This window comes from Ustilaginoidea virens, chromosome 1 (genome assembly GCF_000687475.1).
Source record: "Ustilaginoidea virens chromosome 1, complete sequence".
NCBI classification, from domain to species: domain Eukaryota; kingdom Fungi; phylum Ascomycota; class Sordariomycetes; order Hypocreales; family Clavicipitaceae; genus Ustilaginoidea; species Ustilaginoidea virens.
The window spans coordinates 4,091,068-4,108,040 of record NC_057316.1 but is presented as its reverse complement, the minus strand read 5'-3'; the positions used below and the strand labels follow the sequence as shown (position 1 = coordinate 4,108,040).

The 16,973-nt window shown below is 55.2% G+C and overlaps 6 protein-coding genes across 6 annotated transcripts; 3 read left to right on the top strand and 3 right to left on the bottom strand.

Moving 5' to 3' along the window:
• Nucleotides 1-2,362: 2,362 nt before the first annotated feature.
• UV8b_00906 (uncharacterized protein) lies at nucleotides 2,363-4,705 on the top strand (the record flags this gene model as incomplete). The annotated part of the gene is made up of 5 exons (XM_043138404.1): nucleotides 2,363-2,366; nucleotides 3,195-3,245; nucleotides 3,315-3,461; nucleotides 3,535-4,001; nucleotides 4,070-4,705. 5 exons carry the CDS (start codon nucleotides 2,363-2,365, stop codon nucleotides 4,703-4,705), a joined length of 1,305 nt encoding a protein of 434 aa, XP_042994338.1.
• A 1,382-nt stretch (nucleotides 4,706-6,087) lies between these two features.
• UV8b_00905 (uncharacterized protein) lies at nucleotides 6,088-6,786 on the bottom strand (the record flags this gene model as incomplete). Its single annotated transcript, XM_043138403.1, has 4 exons — nucleotides 6,088-6,417; nucleotides 6,505-6,598; nucleotides 6,687-6,705; nucleotides 6,768-6,786. The coding sequence occupies 4 exons, from the start codon at nucleotides 6,784-6,786 to the stop codon at nucleotides 6,088-6,090; spliced, it is 462 nt and encodes a 153-aa protein (XP_042994337.1).
• A 685-nt stretch (nucleotides 6,787-7,471) lies between these two features.
• On the top strand, nucleotides 7,472-8,171 carry UV8b_00904 (uncharacterized protein; the record flags this gene model as incomplete). The annotated part of the gene is made up of 2 exons (XM_043138402.1): nucleotides 7,472-7,498; nucleotides 7,599-8,171. The coding sequence occupies 2 exons, from the start codon at nucleotides 7,472-7,474 to the stop codon at nucleotides 8,169-8,171; spliced, it is 600 nt and encodes a 199-aa protein (XP_042994336.1).
• A 701-nt stretch (nucleotides 8,172-8,872) lies between these two features.
• Nucleotides 8,873-9,685, bottom strand: UV8b_00903 (uncharacterized protein; the record flags this gene model as incomplete). Its single annotated transcript, XM_043138401.1, has 1 exon — nucleotides 8,873-9,685. One exon carries the CDS (start codon nucleotides 9,683-9,685, stop codon nucleotides 8,873-8,875), a length of 813 nt encoding a protein of 270 aa, XP_042994335.1.
• A 790-nt stretch (nucleotides 9,686-10,475) lies between these two features.
• On the top strand, nucleotides 10,476-11,837 carry UV8b_00902 (uncharacterized protein; the record flags this gene model as incomplete). Its single annotated transcript, XM_043138400.1, has 1 exon — nucleotides 10,476-11,837. The coding sequence occupies one exon, from the start codon at nucleotides 10,476-10,478 to the stop codon at nucleotides 11,835-11,837; it is 1,362 nt and encodes a 453-aa protein (XP_042994334.1).
• Nucleotides 11,838-12,759: 922 nt separating this feature from the next.
• On the bottom strand, nucleotides 12,760-15,795 carry UV8b_00901 (uncharacterized protein; the record flags this gene model as incomplete). Its single annotated transcript, XM_043138399.1, has 6 exons — nucleotides 12,760-12,887; nucleotides 13,056-13,757; nucleotides 13,902-14,617; nucleotides 14,690-14,741; nucleotides 14,840-14,870; nucleotides 15,478-15,795. 6 exons carry the CDS (start codon nucleotides 15,793-15,795, stop codon nucleotides 12,760-12,762), a joined length of 1,947 nt encoding a protein of 648 aa, XP_042994333.1.
• Nucleotides 15,796-16,973: the final 1,178 nt, after the last annotated feature.

Genomic DNA, 16,973 nt, shown 5'->3' with positions numbered 1-16,973 from the left:
GCATGAGACTTGGGCTGACGCGATTCATGCAAGGAAAGAGTATCAAGGAGGCTAAAAACTGCACCAGGCACAGGCAACATGGTACGGAGTATGTACATACCATACATACGATACGGCCCAGAGGAAAAAGAAACGAAGGAAAAGAAGGAAAACGTACAACAAGCGGACGCAACTGCGGGGGGGAGGGAGGCTACTACCTACCTCCTAAGCCAGGAGGAGGTACCAAGCCTAGGCTGGGACTCGGAGCTTACGACTCGGAAGCTAAAACCACGACATCATGCCGCAGAAAATAGAGAAAAAGGGGCAAGGTACGGAGTTACTCGTTCCTAGTCGACCGACCTTTTGCCGCGTTAGCTAGCTCGGATCCTACATACTAAAGAAGCCAGAGAGGGAATGCCAGTCAAAACAAAACGTTAGGAGGAGGAAGGAGGAGGAAAGGACGACAAGGAAGCAGAATTGCCCTCAACGCGACGTGGGCACGAGAGTAAGGGAAAGACCAGCCACCTAACTTACCTCAGCTACACTGGTGAAGCTGTACCTACCTCCTACCTACCTTAGGCACCAGGTAAGGTAGGTAAGGTAGGTAGGTAGGTTAGGTAGGTAGGTACCTTAGGTACGTACAGAAACTACCAGACAGAAACCGGGAAGAATTTAAACAATTGAGTCATCCGAGCTCGACTCATCGAGTATATCACTAGGCATCATGTACCACCTCCTCTCACCAGCCAAGATTTAACGGGCCATCTCGGCCGGGCATGGCTCCAGCAAAAACCCCCCACGATTCCCTAATTGCCCCAGACATGGCGACGACCCTGGAAGAGAAAGCTCGCAGGCCCTCACTATTCCCTGTTGTTGTTCCAACTATCTCGTCTCGTTCCCAAAAGGAAAATCACCGACAACAGCGGAACGCTGGTTGGGAGACGATGCAGCCAATCAACGCGCTCTGCACCACTCCGTGACCCTGAGCTTGTTAGGCCGCCTTGTCCATCTATCTGCCTAAGCCAAAATCGGTGTAGCCGTGACGCAACCCCCTTTTGCTGGCAAGGTCCCATCAAAGCTGGCCCCAGCACAGGTCAACTTAGGAGGTGGGTAGTTCCTAGCTGCCTTTAGAGGTAGGTACATACCTCTCAGTTTGACATCTGGTTACTTTCTGGTATCCGGTGCCCATTGCTGCTGATTTCATCCCCCTTTCGCGCTTCGTAAGGTAAAGGAGCAGGCAAGCTGCGAGACAAGCATGGTGGTGACCAATGGCGCTTACAGCCTGGTATTGCAATACCAAGAAGAGGTACTCCGTACGAAGCACTGGTGGCTACCAGACATGCATGTGATTTTACTCCGACGGTAGTAGGGCGGCGGAAGTATCGGATAGTTCAAATTCCAACTGGTGTGCGTCTGGCGGCCGCGTCTGCAATGCTCAAGCGTTCTTGTTATGGGCATTCGATTGAAGGGATCAATCTGGTGAGCTGCATGTGTGCTTGGGGTCTGGTGCTTAGCTAGGTAGGTAGGTAGGTACCTACCTGGTAAGTTAGGGGTCTGGTTAGGTGCATCGCGCTTGGCAAGTGCCAAGTACCTGACGAGCCCCCTGTGATGTGGTCACTGTCAATGGTCACTGTCAATGGGTCGCTGTGGGGTCTGGTGGCACCAGACCAGAGCAGCTTGTGCCTGGCTGGGGCTTTCCCGCCCTCGATACGGACGTACACACAGCCAGCGCGGCAGACTTCCAGGTACGGAGTACTTGGCCGCTAAACAACACTCAATTGCATCCACCCCCAAAATTTCGGGACCCCTTCCTCTGGCCTGGTCGGACTAACCATCCACCATCCACCTGCCATCTGCCAATCTTACCAACCTTCCAACTTTTACTTCACTTGTTGCCTTCTCCCCATCATTGCTACCTGCACAGTCTCGACTTTTCTGTGCGCCGCATTGGGCCTCCTTGTCGATACTTCGTCGACCCATTCTCTTTTCAGTTTTTTTTTTTTTTTTTTTGCCTCTTCCTTACAACGGCTTAGACACGTGTGCTCCTGCCTCTGGGGCTCTCTCCGTCGTCTTCCTTGGTAAGCACTGACGCTGTTTTGCCCTGGATATTGCTGCGTGTTTTCCTCGCTGCCAACAGTCTGCTGCCGTTGGCTCCATCTCTTTTTTCCTCTTGTTGGCAAACATACGAAGCCTTCTTCCCTCAGTTTTCATGATATGGATTGCTCTCGCATTGTTTCTAGGGCGCAAGCATTGCCCCTCAAACCGAAGTCGACCCCTGACTCGTGTACAGAGCTCCTACCTGACGTAGCTGACCTTTCTTCCTGCTTGCAGAAACCATCTTCTCATTCTTACAAGATCGACCGACCGCTCTTTTTATATCGATATGGGTAAGAACACTCTTTCATTTATTGTTAATGGCACCGTGAACATGCCGCAGTCGCACTTGCACGCAGACCTTCCGAGGCAAGAAGTTGTGCTATTCGACGAGAGAGAAACCTACCACGTCTCGGAAGCTCGGACGATCCCTCCTACACAGCTTCATTGTTATCACCTCATGATCCGTCCCATCAGATCTTCGAATCAAACCACAGGAATTCTCTCTACGACATCTATACTTTCCTTGATTTTTTTGGGCTCCAAATTTTCGTTTTTTTTTTCCCCTTCAAACGACGGCTTTTCGCGTGCACCGCTGCCTCAAATTTTACAAAAAGAAAACAACAAGAATCGAGTTTGCCGTACACTTGGAAATGTCTTTCGAACTTCAGCTTCCCACTCGGAGCAGTCCATTTGGAGCACGACAGGACCAGTGTTCTTTGGCACTTGAATTGGGTACGGCAGCTCAAAAGATGAGCAACGGTAAATCAACCCAAGGAGCAACTGCATCAACTTTGAAAACACCCAAGTTGCCAGTATGCCATGGGACCACTCCATCAAGTCGAGAAATGTTTGAAGTGGAGAAGCCGCTTTCGATGCATAGCTCAACCTTGTCGGATACGAGCCCTTCTGACGAGCCGCCCAATATACCATATCTGTACGGAAACAATAACGGATCGGAAGAACTTCTAGTGGAGTCGACTCACTATGATAATCCTAATCATGATCAGGTCAAGGATCTGAGTTAGCAGACTTCCTCGCTTTCCGCAGCCCTGGGATTCATCAAGATGTCGACACGCTCCTCATTATGTCATCTCCTTGCTAACTGGTCTTTTGTCTAGCTTCTAACGGCTCCGACTCCCTCGTGGGCTCGCCCACCTTACCTTCTACTGGTAAGCCTTGAAATTGCTGGAACTCTAAAAATCTGACCAATACGTTCATGCCTCTTACTCTACGTTTAGTTTCTTCCCAAGCCGCTTCTTCGATCCAGGACACACGAAACATTGTCCGAAGAAAGCTGACTGGCTACGTTGGGTTTGCCAACCTACCTAATCAGTGGCACCGTAAGAGCGTACGCAAGGGCTTCAACTTCAACGTGATGGTTGTTGGTATGTAGTGTCTGCTTAACCTTGCTGGCTTACTTACATGTCAGAAAAAGCGCTAATCGTTTCGCGTGCTTAGGCGAATCTGGTCTTGGCAAGTCCACCCTTGTAAACACACTTTTCAACACCTCCCTGTATCCTCCCCGAGAGCGCAAAGGCCCCAGCCACGACATTATTCCCAAGACAGTCCAGATCCAAGCCATCAGCGCCGATATCGAGGAAGCTGGAGTCCGCCTCCGCCTAACTGTTGTGGATACTCCTGGATTTGGTGACTTTGTCAACAATGACGAGTCCTGGCGCCCCATTGTTGATGACATCGAGCGCCGTTATGACGCTTACCTCGATGCGGAGAACAAGGTCAACCGCATGAACATTGTCGACAACCGTATACATGCTTGTGTCTTCTTTATTCAGCCCACAGGCCACTCTCTTAAGCCTCTTGATATCGAAGTTATGAGACGATTGCACACCAAGGTCAACTTGATACCTGTCATTGCCAAATCCGATACCTTGACCGATGAGGAGATTGCCAGCTTCAAGGCCAGAGTAAGCGACCATGGAACACAGCTCCCAAAGTCTTCTGTATAGCAGAGAATGCTAATCAATTTGGACAGATTCTAGCCGACATCAAGCATCACGGCATCCAAATTTTCGAGGGCCCCAGATACGAGTTGGATGATGAGGAGACTATTGCTGAGAACAATGAAATCATGTCCAAGGTCCCTTTTGCGGTGGTTGGTGCGACCAACGAGATCAAGACGGCCGACGGCCGGGCTGTTCGCGGACGTCAGTACCCATGGGGCCTCATTGAGGTGGACAACGAGGAGCATTGCGACTTTGTCAAGCTCCGCCAGATGCTTATCCGAACCCACATGGAGGAGCTCAAGGAGCACACCAATAACACCCTGTACGAGAACTACCGTACCGACAAGCTTATTGCCATGGGCGTGTCGCAAGACCCTAGCGTCTTCAAGGAAGTCAATCCTGCTGTCAAGCAAGAAGAGGAGCGTGCTCTGCACGAGCAGAAGCTAGCCAAGATGGAGGCTGAAATGAAGATGGTGTTCCAGCAGAAGGTGGCTGAGAAGGAGAGCAAACTCAAGCAATCCGAAGAGGAACTCTATGCCCGCCACAGAGAAATGAAGGAACAACTCGACCGCCAGCGAGCAGAGCTGGAGGACAAGAAGCAACGCATCGAGAGCGGGCGGCCGGTGGAGAAGGAAGGCAAGCGCAAGGGCTTTTCACTCCGTTAAACTCGGCGCGAAACATTGGCCTTTCCGAGACCTTGCCGGCACGCACGCAGTTTGCCATCCTTTCTACGATATTATGTCTGAGCATCCATGACACGCTGTCCATCATCAGCTCGACACCCTCTCGTTATCCTTTCGATTCTATTTCTTTGTCAGCCTTTGTTTTTCTTTTTTTTTTCTTTTTTTTTTCCCTCCTTGTTTCCCCTTTTATTGTGTTCCGCCATAATTTACCCCACTGATTTTAATCACAAAACTTGTCGGTTTAGCCACTTTGAGCAAAAGCTTGTCACTGGGAATTGATGGACTTTGCAAAGAGCTTCACGTATGCAGAGCATGGCTTTGCGGCAGTGGGGAGGGGGTCGCAAGACACTAGGCACTGCGAACACACACAAGCATACGAGAGAAGAAGTAGCAGAATAGCTTGGGTGTATGTGGTGCTTAGTCTTGGCGATGGTGCTTGGAGCTGTTCTTGATTTGTACTTGGTCAGCCCGAGAAAGCAGTGGAACTCTTCATTTTGTCTCTCTGTCGGAGTGTGACGGGAGGGTAGTTGTGCTGTCTTGGAAGAGCGAGAGCAAAAGGACACGATTGTTTTTGGCAAGGTTGCATGTCGGTAACTCGCAGTACCGACGCCTTATTCGTCTTATTATCAGCCAGGGGAGAAGCTGATTTGGCACTTTTAAGCGGTGCCGTGCTTATGGTTTTCCTTAGTCTAGATGCCCCGCAAAAGATTGGTCGGCGACGCCTGCATCTTGGTCCTCGCATCCTCCATGCCGTGCCCGATGGCCTTTGCTGCATCTCCATGGGAGCACTGCTTTCGGCACTGGATCGGAAAGGAGCAGATGGACTGGTTGGCTGGTGAAGAAGGGAATAGTAACTGCTGTATTTTAGCCGTTGTGGGGGGAGGTTGGGACTATTGAGTTGTCTTGACACGAACTCTTGAACCAGGCTTCTTCGTTTGCCATTTTCTTAGCTAGGTTGATTTCATCGGTGTTTTTTTTTTTTTTTGGCCCCCCCCTGTTGTCCCCAGAGGACATGTTACCCGTGAAGTTGATGAGATGAGCTTGCCAATGAGGTGTGTGTAGCGGCCCAAATACGAGTCTGTCGCCTTTTACGTATGGTGTTGATGTTACAAAAGTGTACTGTGGGAACAGCCATTAGAGCAAAGGAAACTCACGGCGATGCATAAGAGGAGACCGAGATTGGAAGCTTTGGCATCGATGGAAGGCAGAATTAAAATACACACAATGCAAAACGCGGCTAGTCCATTTGGCTGTTCCCCGGCAGCCTTTGTCGTGGTTGGTCGGTGGTACATGGGAAGCGCGACAAGTCCTTGACCATTGGTTTCCTGGTGTCCTTTTTTTGGTCTTGCCCAACCCTTATTGTCCTATCTTTTCCTAGCATTGTTGAGCAAGAAAGCACCAACAACGCCAACAGCAATACTAACGCCACTGAGGATCGCCACGCCCATCAGACCTTCCTTGGCGACCTTGCTGTCGATGAGCTGCTGCAGATCAGAGGCCTGCAGATTGGCTGGTTCCTTGTCGAGCAGAAGATCATTGTAGCGGCGAGCCTCGCCATAGTTGCCGAGTTTATAGTTTCCCAGAGCGAGATAGTAGAGGCATTCGCGGCGCCGTTCGGGAGAGAGGCGGAATATATCAGACAGGAGGCGGACACCGAGTTGTTGATCGTTGCGATTGTTGGACTTGACGAGGCCCTTGAGAGGAGGGAAAAGGGAGACGAGATCGATGCGTTTAGCTTCACCAACAGGGAGGGGAGACAGACGGGGCGGCAACGGACATACCCAGGCGTAGTTGAACTTGGTTTGGACGCCGACCATGTCGCCTTCCTTTTCGTACTGCGCCCGCAGGACTTGCAGCTCCGAGGGGTTCAGCGGACTAGGTGATGACCGGGGGGGGGGGGGGGGGGAAGAGATGTCAATCATGGGGTTTGCGACGAGGTGAGGGAGGAGGCGAGGCCACTGACGTTTCTGCGTCGAGGGCATCTGGGGAAGCAAAGTCAGCAGAGCAGGAGACGAAGGGAGGCGGGCGGGCTGAGAGAACCAACATGGTAGTTGGGTGACCATTTTTGCGGGCGTGGACGTGAGGCCAGGAGTCGGGACCGGGGGGGGCAAAGACGAAAACAACAAGATATGTTTATATTTATTATATTATTAGTGATGGGATAGATGCCTAGGTCAGCGACGGGAGCTTTCGGCTCGAGCGGGCGGGCGTTGGAAGCTGAGCAGGTAGATACATAGGTAGGTGCGCAATGACGAGTGACGACGAATGACGCCGAGAAAGGGAACAGCTATTTGTGGGGCGTTGGGTGTCGGTAGAATGTCGGACGGTCGGACGGGGCCAACTGTGAGGGAGCAGCGGGGGGAGCCCACCCTGGTTGCTGGTGGCAACGGGCAGCGCGAGCTGGTTGGTCGGAAGACGCGGGGGCGAAACGAAACCGCGGCCATGAGGCACAAAGAAACCAGGGCCAGCTGGGATGCCGACCAGCCGACGGCAGCTGCTTTCAAGCAAAAAACAGCATATGCCGACACGACACGACACGGCTGGCAGAAACTCGAACTCGAACTCGAACTGAAACTCGTGCTATTTGCTATTTGCCATTTCCCCGGGGGACCAGCGCCCTGTCGCGACCCCCTTTTTCTGCAACAGCCCATCCACCACCCATCCGTCTGCAGTCGGCGTCCATCAACAGCTCCGATCACCTCCGAACACCTCCGTCACCAGCAGCGTCCCCTTCCTCGTCGAGCAAACATGCTTCTCCCTGAAGATCCCGCAACGGTAAGCAGAAAAACCAGAAACCCCCAACAACAACAACAACAACCACCACCCAACTGTCTCCATGCCCATCCAGTACGGCTGACCCCCCCCCCCCGTCCAGCTCATCCGCCACACCGTCAACAACTTCAACATCCAGCCCGACAAGCTGGCCGTCTCCCGGATCGGCGAGTCCCTCTCGACGCTCCAGCAGGCGCGCGAGCTGCGCCGGCGCGACATGGACGCCCGCCTGCGCAAGCTCGCGCGGCAGCTGGCCACGCTGGCGGCGCAGCACGCCGAGCTGGAGGCCTCGCACGCGGCGGCGGACCACGCCTCCAGCATCGCCGCCCTCGACACGCGCAAGTTCCGCACGGCAAAGGCCGCCGCCGACGCCGAGGTCGAGGCCGAGCGCCTCGCCCGCCAGGCGGCCGACCTGGCCGCCCGCCTGCACGAGCTGGAGCTGCAGGGCGTCGAGGGCGACGACGCCGCCCGCCGCCGCGACGCCGTCGACGACGAGGTCCTCCTGCGGCTCAAGGTCTACCGCAGCCTGGGCATCGACATTGAGAGGGACGGCCGCGACGGCGAGTGGACCAGGGCCGTGGTGCGCAACGACCGCAAGGGCGACGTGCACGTCGTCAACATGGACAGCAGGTTCTCGAGGTACTTTTACGCCAATTATTTCTGGCAGACGCTCTGAAAGGGGGGGGGGGGGGGGGAGGGTGGGGGACGCTGCCGTCGACATGTTTGGGTTTTCTCGGCTTTCATTTAGGCGCTGAGCGAGCTTTTCCTTCCTTTGTTTTTTGGGAGGGTTTTTTGGGCCTTTTTTTATGTTACTTTATTTTTGCTTTTTGACCTGGCATGGCGTGTTGGACGGCTTCAATGGCCGATGCTGCGGACATACATACAGCTGGCTGGCTTTCTCGGGGAGCATCGTGCCGCCTGTGTGAAAAAGAGGGCAACGGTGTATTTTTTTTTTCCTTCTTCATTCCATTCCATCTCTATTTGAGGTGGCTTTGATAGTCCAAGTGTCTTGTCTTCTGCAATTGCTAAAAAAGAAGCAAAAAAAAGCGCAAAAAACCACAAAACAAGCAAAGCTTTTCCACTGGAATATAAAATATAAACAATGCATAGAGAGAGGTTAATCCCTGATGTCCCATCCTGCGTCATGATATTTTCTTCTTCTTCGTTCTTCTTATGTCTTCGTAACTCGTAATCATCTCTTGCCGTCATTCTAGGTGCAATCGCCTCAGATGGGTGTGCCCTTTTTTGGTGGCCCGCGTGCTTCATCTTTGTGGGTTGCTTCTACACCTCGCAATACATGTATGGACTGAACGTAGTAGCCCCTTGGACCTCGGGACGGGGTGTCTTGTTTGGCTGCCCCTCTGGACACGCTGCCTGCTACATGGGCAGCTGCAGCTTCTTGTTTGCCTTGGGCGACATGGCCAGCGGGAAATAGCCGTCGGAGCTGCCGAGAGTGGCGAAGCTCTGCATGCGCGAGGCGGATGGCGTCCTCGTCCTCGAGGTGTTTGGCGACGTCGCGGCCAGGGCGATCGTCCTGGGCTCGGGGCTTCTGCGCGTCGTCTTCATCATCAGGACGCCGCCGTCGCCGGGGGTCGTGGCGCCGCCCCCCGACGGAGTGCGGTAGTGGTGCTTGGCGAAGCCGCCGCGGTCGGGCAGCTCCATGCGCGAGTTGATGGTGGTCCAGGCCTGGTCGTCGTCGCCCGAGCGCCAGCCGCCGATGCCCTCAAAGTCCCTGTCGGCGCCGACGCTGGGCACGAGGCCGAGGCCGAAGCCGAAGTCGCCGCCGATGGGGGTGGTTGTCCCGCCGGAGGAGGGCGGCGCGTTGGCGCTGCTGCTCAGGCGGCGGCGGCGGCGGCTGCGGCGGCGCCTCTGGAACAGCGGATGCTGCTGCTGCTGGTGGGCCGAGGAGGCTGCCGAGCTGGCGCGGCTGCGGCTGCGGCTGCCGGCGCGGGAAGCGCGGCAGGCGGCGGGGGGCCGGGCGTCGAGGTCTGCGTGGCGCCCGTGCGGCCGGAGGCCCGCGAGCGACTGCGGCACGAGCGACAGGGCGACGTCGAGGTAGACGACGACGACGCGGAAGATGAGGGCGGAAAAGGCGAGGGTGGTTGTGACGCCGGCCAGCAAGGCCAGAGGGAGGGTGACGACGAGGAGAGAGGGGACGGCAATGGCGTAGACGGGGTTGAGGAGCGCCATGGGCGGGCGGGCGGGCGTGCGAGACTCAAGACGACGATGGGGGCGGCGGAGATGTCGCTGTCATTTGTGATGTTTTTTTTTTCTTTGCTTCGTATCGTATCGTATCGTATCGTTTCGTTTCGTTTTGTTTCCTCTTCTTCTTCTTCTTCTTCTTCTTCTTCGTCCTCTTATTTCCCCCCCGTGTGCGCAGTAGCAGTGGTCTGGTGACTCACACGAATCATGCGTGTCAATCTGTCAATCTGACAGTCGGACCACCTGCAATGTCGATTGCAGGTTGCAAAACAGCTGATTCGGCAATGTTCGACGACGCAAAGGGGACGACGTCGTGGTCGGGGCCAGCAGGGATTCAGGCGAACTCCAGTCGCGGTGGGGCTGTGGCCCGAGTCTGCATGTGACGCCGAGCCCGAGAGGCCCAATCAGGAGCGCCTCTTCAGAAGCTGCCCCACAAAGCTGCCCCACAGAAGCTGTTCCCGCAAAGGTGGGTCCCGTGCCTCCGCCTGACTTGTCCGCTTCAACGGTTCAAACCCCCGACAATTGAACCACCATGTCCCTCGTCCTTCGTGCCAAGCTTCCAACTGACCTGCCCAGAGCCAATGGCTGAGGCCGTCCATCTTCTCGTCGCATTGTGTCCAAGGAGGAACAAGGCTGAAACATCCCCCCTCCCCCGGCCACCCGAGGACGACGGGGCTCCACTTCCCCCGTCGCGGCTCAACATCATCATCATCATCCTTGCTTCACAACCGCCACACGATGCCGTAATTCCAAACCACGCTTGTCCTCGCCAAAAACCATGCGTCAACATGGCAGCGATGCCCAGGCGCTGTCGGCCCCCTTTCCCTGGCGTCTGGCCGTTTTCGACGCACACTGCCATCCCACCGATACCATGGGCTCGATAGCCAGCCTCGCCACCATGCGTGCCTCGGCCCTTGCCATCATGGCCACCCGTTCGCAGGACCAGGATCTCGTCGCCCATGTGGCGTCTGTGCACGCCGCCGCGGGGGACGGTCCTTTCCGTCCCCCGAGCTCCCAGGGCGATGGTGATGATGATGGTGCTGCTGCTGCTGCCCGCGGAGCCTGTCGAGCCATCCCTTCGTTTGGATGGCATCCGTGGTTTTCCCACCAGCTGTACGACGACGTCTCCCCAGCCCCTGCTACGTACATGGCGCCGCCGCCGCCGCCGCCGTCCGCCCCCGACGAGCCAGACAACGCCGGCCTGCTGGCCGCCAAAAGGGCCCATTATCAAGCCGTCCTGGCGCCTGCACCCCAGGACGACGGCTTCATCGCCCTTCTCCCCGCACCAGTCCCCCTCTCATCCTTCGTCAGCTCGACACGCGCCCGCCTGGCTGCCCATCCCCACGCTCTTGTCGGCGAGGCGGGGCTGGACAAGGCGTTCCGCATCCCCGAAAACTGGGATCCTGCCCTGGCCGCCGCCAGAGACCAAGGCCTGACGCCCGGCGGTCGCGAGGGCCGCCTGCTGAGCCGCCATACCGTCAAACTGCAGCACCAGCAAGCCGTACTGCGTGCCCAGCTCCGCCTCGCCGGCCAAGCCGGCAGACCCGTCAGTCTCCACTGCGTCCAGGCCCACGGCGCCTTGTACGAGACGCTGGCAAGTCTATGGAAGGGCTACGAGAACCACGTGCCGTCCCGCCGCGAGAGGCGCAACGTTGCGCCGGGGGCGGAGCCATACGACTCCGACTCCGACTCCCACTCCCACTCCCACTCCCACTCCCACTCCGACCCCGACCCCGACTCCGACGACTGCTCTGACGGGCGTGAGCCGACCGGGAGCACGGCTGGCCAGAAGCCATTCCCGCCGCGAATCTGCCTCCACTCATACAGCGGCTCGGTGGAATCTCTGCGGCAATGGCTCCATCCCAAGGTCCCCGCCACCGTCTTCTTCTCCTTTTCCATCGCCGTCAACCTCGGCACGCAGGCCGCTCGCTCCAGGTTCGCCCAAGTGGTCGATGCCGTGCCGGGTGACAGGATCCTCGTGGAGAGCGACCTGCACGCCGCGGGAGAGGACATGGATGCCGCGCTGGAACACATGTACAGGCAGGTGTGTCGGGTCAAGGGGTGGGGGCTGGAGGAGGGCGTCAAGAGGATCGGCGAGAATTTCCAAACCTTTGTCTTTGGCGACGCGCAGAAGCGGTAGGGTAAGTCTGTTGGGGTCGGGTCCCCTTTTCTTTCTTTGGTCTCGTTTGCAGTTGGACATGTGTCCGCCATGTAAAGAGGACAAACAAGAACCCGCTTACCAAACGAGGCGCTGGCGCATCTGCCCAAGTAAAGTCGGCCAAGTGAAGCGCCAACCACACCTACCAGACCCCAACGTCACATGACCACGTCGCATTTATATATGCATACATATATATATGTATACACGCTAGATCAGCCATCCGCCATCGACCGGCTATCTACAGTAAAAGAACCAAGCCTCCTGTAAATGTCATCGTGCCTAGTGACACCTATCCAGCAAGCCACTCGCGTCAGATGCGCGACTTCCCCAGAGTTCGGACCGGCCGCCGCCATGGCGGGTAGCATTAGCACGTGACAACAGCCAGCCCTCGTGGCCTCTTGGACTTCATGGCCATCATGGCCCTCATCGCCTTGCACCAGGAACCTCTTCAGCAACATGGCCAACGCAACATCGCACCGCCCTCCCGTTGGCTCCAGCCCAGCACAGTCCCGCGACACCGTCTTGTTGGATTCCGGTAACCCGGTTTGCAAGTTTCTCACGCCACAAACCAAAACACCTGGCACCGCTGCCGCCACGGACGGCCCTGACCTGACCCACCTCGAACTCGATGAATTTGATTTTCCCACCCTCTTTTCCGCTATAGCCGGCTTTTTTGCCCTAGTGTAGAAATCCTCTCCTGATCAGCTTGTCTGCATCAAAAACCCCCATCAGAAAGCGGCCAATAGTAATACAAGAGCCACCCCCCCCAAACTCCACGTCCAAATTCAAACCCTCTCTATGAGCGTGCAAAAGCGACGAGGAGTAAACTGATCATGAAATTTTGAAACTCGAAAACAAGAAAGAGCAAATTTAAAAAAAAAAAAAATCAGTTTCCTTCATACTAGCCGGAACTAATGCCTGGATCCTGTAAATCATCATTCTGATCCAGAAACTCGCGGAGAACTTGCACTCGTGTACGTGCCACATCACTGTCCGACCCAATAAGCTCCATTATTTGCATCATTCGCGCTTTATTTTTTTTTTTTTAAAAGGCGAGGGCTTGATTAGCTGCGGGAGTCTCATTCACGTCTTGAGGGGGGGAATAAGGTAGAAAAAAAAAAGAAAAGAAAAGAAAAAGAAAAGAAAAAGAAAAGGGCTGGAGCGGCTGCCGTGACTGAAGGCGCAGTATATACTTACCGATATCGGCCCTGGCTCGCACAAACAAAGGATCCCTGGCCAGCATATTCCTCCCAGTAGCGTCCTTGCCCGTTTCTCGAAGCACGTTGGCAATGCAGAGGGCTTCCAAGAAAGCTCGATGGTTGAAAACCAACCAGACTCGAGCTTCCGACTCCAGCAGGCTAAACATGAGGAAGAAGGCGCTGATGGCATCGTGTGCTGCTTCCAACGTACCGCGGACGTTGACCGGCACGTCGGGGCTTTCCGAGGCATGCACCAGCATAAGATTGTGGAAGTAGTTGCTCGTCAAGACCAAAGTCTGTCTTATGATGCGCTTGTTTGTGCTGGCGACTGCGGTCAGACTATCTGCATCCCAGCATCGGAATACGTCCGGGAACGACCGGTACACGGCCCGAAAATCCGCCACCAGCTTTGACTTGTGTCGTACAGTTGTGCATATGGGCACGTCCAATGACCTGGGCGAGCAGATTGTCTCCTGAACCAAGTTGGCCAGCATCCAAGAGCCCCTCACGTAGGCTGTGTCGGCCGGGTCGCTGCTGGCAATGGATGAGCTGTCATCCAAGAGATCATCTACCGAGACGTCCGTGTGTGTGGCCGACGGCGGCAAGGATAGCAGCACAGTCAAGAAGGTGTCTTGCAACAACACCGCTTGCCACACTTTTCTCCTCTGTTGCTTTTCGAATGGGCTGGCATGGGGTGTCACTGTGGCCGGGAAACCAACACGAGTTAGACACGCTCCTCTTCTTCTTCTTCTTCTTCTTCTTCTTTACTTGCGGCATTCTTTTCAACAACAAAAAGCAGTGGATACAACGGGGACAAGGGACGGCGGTACGAGATGCGCCTTACCAATGTTCGGATCACGGTGCAAACCCATGGCATACGCTTGCCGGATCAATATACCCGCGAACGCCCATCCATCGGATGCATGATTATCGTTAACGAGAAAGTACGTCATAAGAACCATGGTTTGGATGGACCTCAGAGACGCAGTACTCAGGTACGACGACACTCGCAGCGCCCGGTTAGAAGCCGAAGCGTAAAACTCGGCCGTTTGCTTGCGCTCTTTCGGGCTTTTGCACGTGGTGAATTGTGCGCCGAGTGCCAAGATGACGAATATCAAGGCAATAAAGGCAGCGTCCATCTGGTTCTTCTCCTCGACATTCATGCGCCAAAAGTGTTCATAGTCTGCATAAAAAGTCTGACGGTGAATCATGGGATAGACGGGATCGACGCATTCGAAATACCGACCAACGAGGGCGTCTGCCTGAACCTTGTCTGGAAGGACAGAAATGACTTCCGGCAAGCCGCCCTCAAACGTCCAGTAGTTTGCCAATGGGTGCTCAGATCCAATACCAAAAACATTGCTGGCCTCGGTGACTGAGTAAGGTACGTGCGATAGTAACCCGATGGACAAGGCCGCCGCTCCGCGGGATGAGGCATCCTGATTTTTAACGGCGCCCCTGTCCGCAATGTTGGGAACAGTCGTGGACACGTCGCCGGCGCTCTTCTTTTTCGGGGGCCGCGTCATTCGATGGCCATTTGCAGCAGATCTCGACGTTTCTCTAGAACATGAACGGGTCAGCGAGGCCCACTTACTTTGTTGCTGCAAAAGTGAAAAAAAAAAAAAAACCTACTCCAACAGATTCGCCACGTGTGCATATCGACATTCTGTCTGTCTCTTGATGCCTATCGAACTTGTCAGCCCCATTGTACGCCCAAGTGTCACAGAGCATGTAGTATGGAGTATCGACATAATCCCCGCCCCTTGCGCAAACAAGACTTACAAGCTAAACAATGCGGCCGACCTCTATCACACTATTTACATGGTTAGCCCTTTCTGAATTTCAAAAACACTTGCGTATACGAGTCCGTTGGGCTACGGGACCACTGTTATTATCGAATGACCCCTTTCCCTGAGAGAATATGGACGGGTAACTGGCCAGTCCCTTGTGACTGATGCAAAACTTCGAGGGTGACACACGTGTAATGTGTAATGGCAATTGAAGGCTGAAATCAGCGCTGTGCGACGTTGCGGATGGGTGCTGATGTCATATCTCGCAGTATCGTTGCGCTTGCATACGCCGAGGCTCCCTCACCCAGCCAGGATATCGCAACGAGGCCGCGATAGCCCTAGCTTGGAGGTCACGACGAGTGGGCTTTGGAAAAGGCCAAAGAAAGCAGGTCCCATAGGCGAGCAGCTTGTGGCATTGTGTCTGTCAACGATGCTCGAGTAGCTGTTGGTTCCTTTTTCTTCTTTCCTTTCCCCACCTCACTCCCGCCCTCCCTGCCTGCCTGCCTCCCTCCCTCTGTCGCCTTTCTGTCTTGTGTGTCCCAGCCCCCGGTGGCATGTTAAGCCGAGGAAGCGAGGGATGGGTTGGCAACTTGGGTGCCGCGTCAAACCGGGGAAGAAGATGAGACCAACCTTTGTCTTTCGCTCTACACATTCGTGACATGACAGCGTAGGCTTGTTCCGCTTTTGCTTCTTTTTCAAAGGCTCGTCACTGTTGCCGGGAGATCTTTCGCCACTTGGCTGCTCTTGATAGGCGGTACTTGCGGTGACATTTTTCGGAGGGCCAGGATGTCGAGGATAGGCATGGATCTGGCCTTGTACGAGACTGGACGAGGGAATGCCCGTGGGAGAGTCGAGGTGAGATTTCAGACCCAACGGCGGCAGCGTGGTAGAAGCTTCTCTCATGCCGGTATGCCGATGGTGGGCGTGATGCGAAAGCGACGAGTCCATCTGCGGGCTTACAGTGTTGGAAAGAAGCACAGCGATGATTCGCCCCCCGTGTTGGTTGTAAGGCGCACGCTTGGGGGGGAAGATCTGCGATGTTTGCGACCCAACAGGACCAGGACATCGGGAATAATAGTTCAGTGGCATCGGTCTGGTGAAAGGAAATAACGAATGACGGGGGGGGGGGGGGGGAGGAGCTTTGGAGTTTGAGGGTTGACGGGGGAAACCGGAGGGTTTTTTGGTGGAGGGAGGGGGGGGGGGGTGTCGGACTGAGTAACTTGGTCAACGAGGCCGAAAGAAAGCCGGGGAAAGAAAAAAGAAAAGGGAGCAAACGAGCAAGGAGGGGAAGGCCAAGAAGAGGGGAAAAGATGGGAATAACAGTCGAGGGAGCACGGCCAGAGCAAAGCGTTTGGGTCTGTTGAGGCTTTCTGTGTTTTCCGCACCAATGAGTTTGGGAGCTCCAAGATGGACCTGCTTGTGTGAGGTCACCGACCATGGTGCTGCGTTTAGGGACTTTGATGCTATAAGTGAGCGGATAGTACATAGCAGATAGTACTAAAGAACCCCTGGGCAAAATTAGGCTTGCCGCTTGGCTGGCAACGGCTGGACAACGCCACACCACAACCGGCCCTGGGCCCTCTTCGATGGATCCCCAAGGAGGCAGGGAGTCGGGACTAGTAGCTCGGGAGGGCAAATAAGCATGTACCGTATGTACCGTACCGTACCGTACCGGGCATGAGAGATGGATGGCCAAGGCCAACTAAGGTACCTTAGGTAGGTAGGCACCTCTTTTTTTTTTTTTTTTTTTTTTTTTTTTTTTTTCTTCTTCTTCTTCTTTTTTAAAGCCTTCTGTCACGCCTGCAGCAGGAGCCTGGCGGGCAGGCAGTAGGGACGGCAGGCAGCAGGAGCGGCAGGCAGAAGGAGCGGCAGGCAAGTAGGAGCGGCAGGCAAGTAGGAGCGGCAGGCAAGTATGTAGGAAACAGCGGTGCCCCGCACCTGCCCACGTTCCTGGGCCCAGCCTGGAGTCTGGGCTGGACCGTCGGCACTCTGACGGTTGTTGATCATTTTTACTCAGTACGGGAGTACGCTTACACCTTGCAGCTTACTCCGTACAGCTTACCAGACGGCTTGCAGTCGAGGCTCAGCCGTGGCTCACGCCCCGAGGCCATGGCAGCATCATGTCC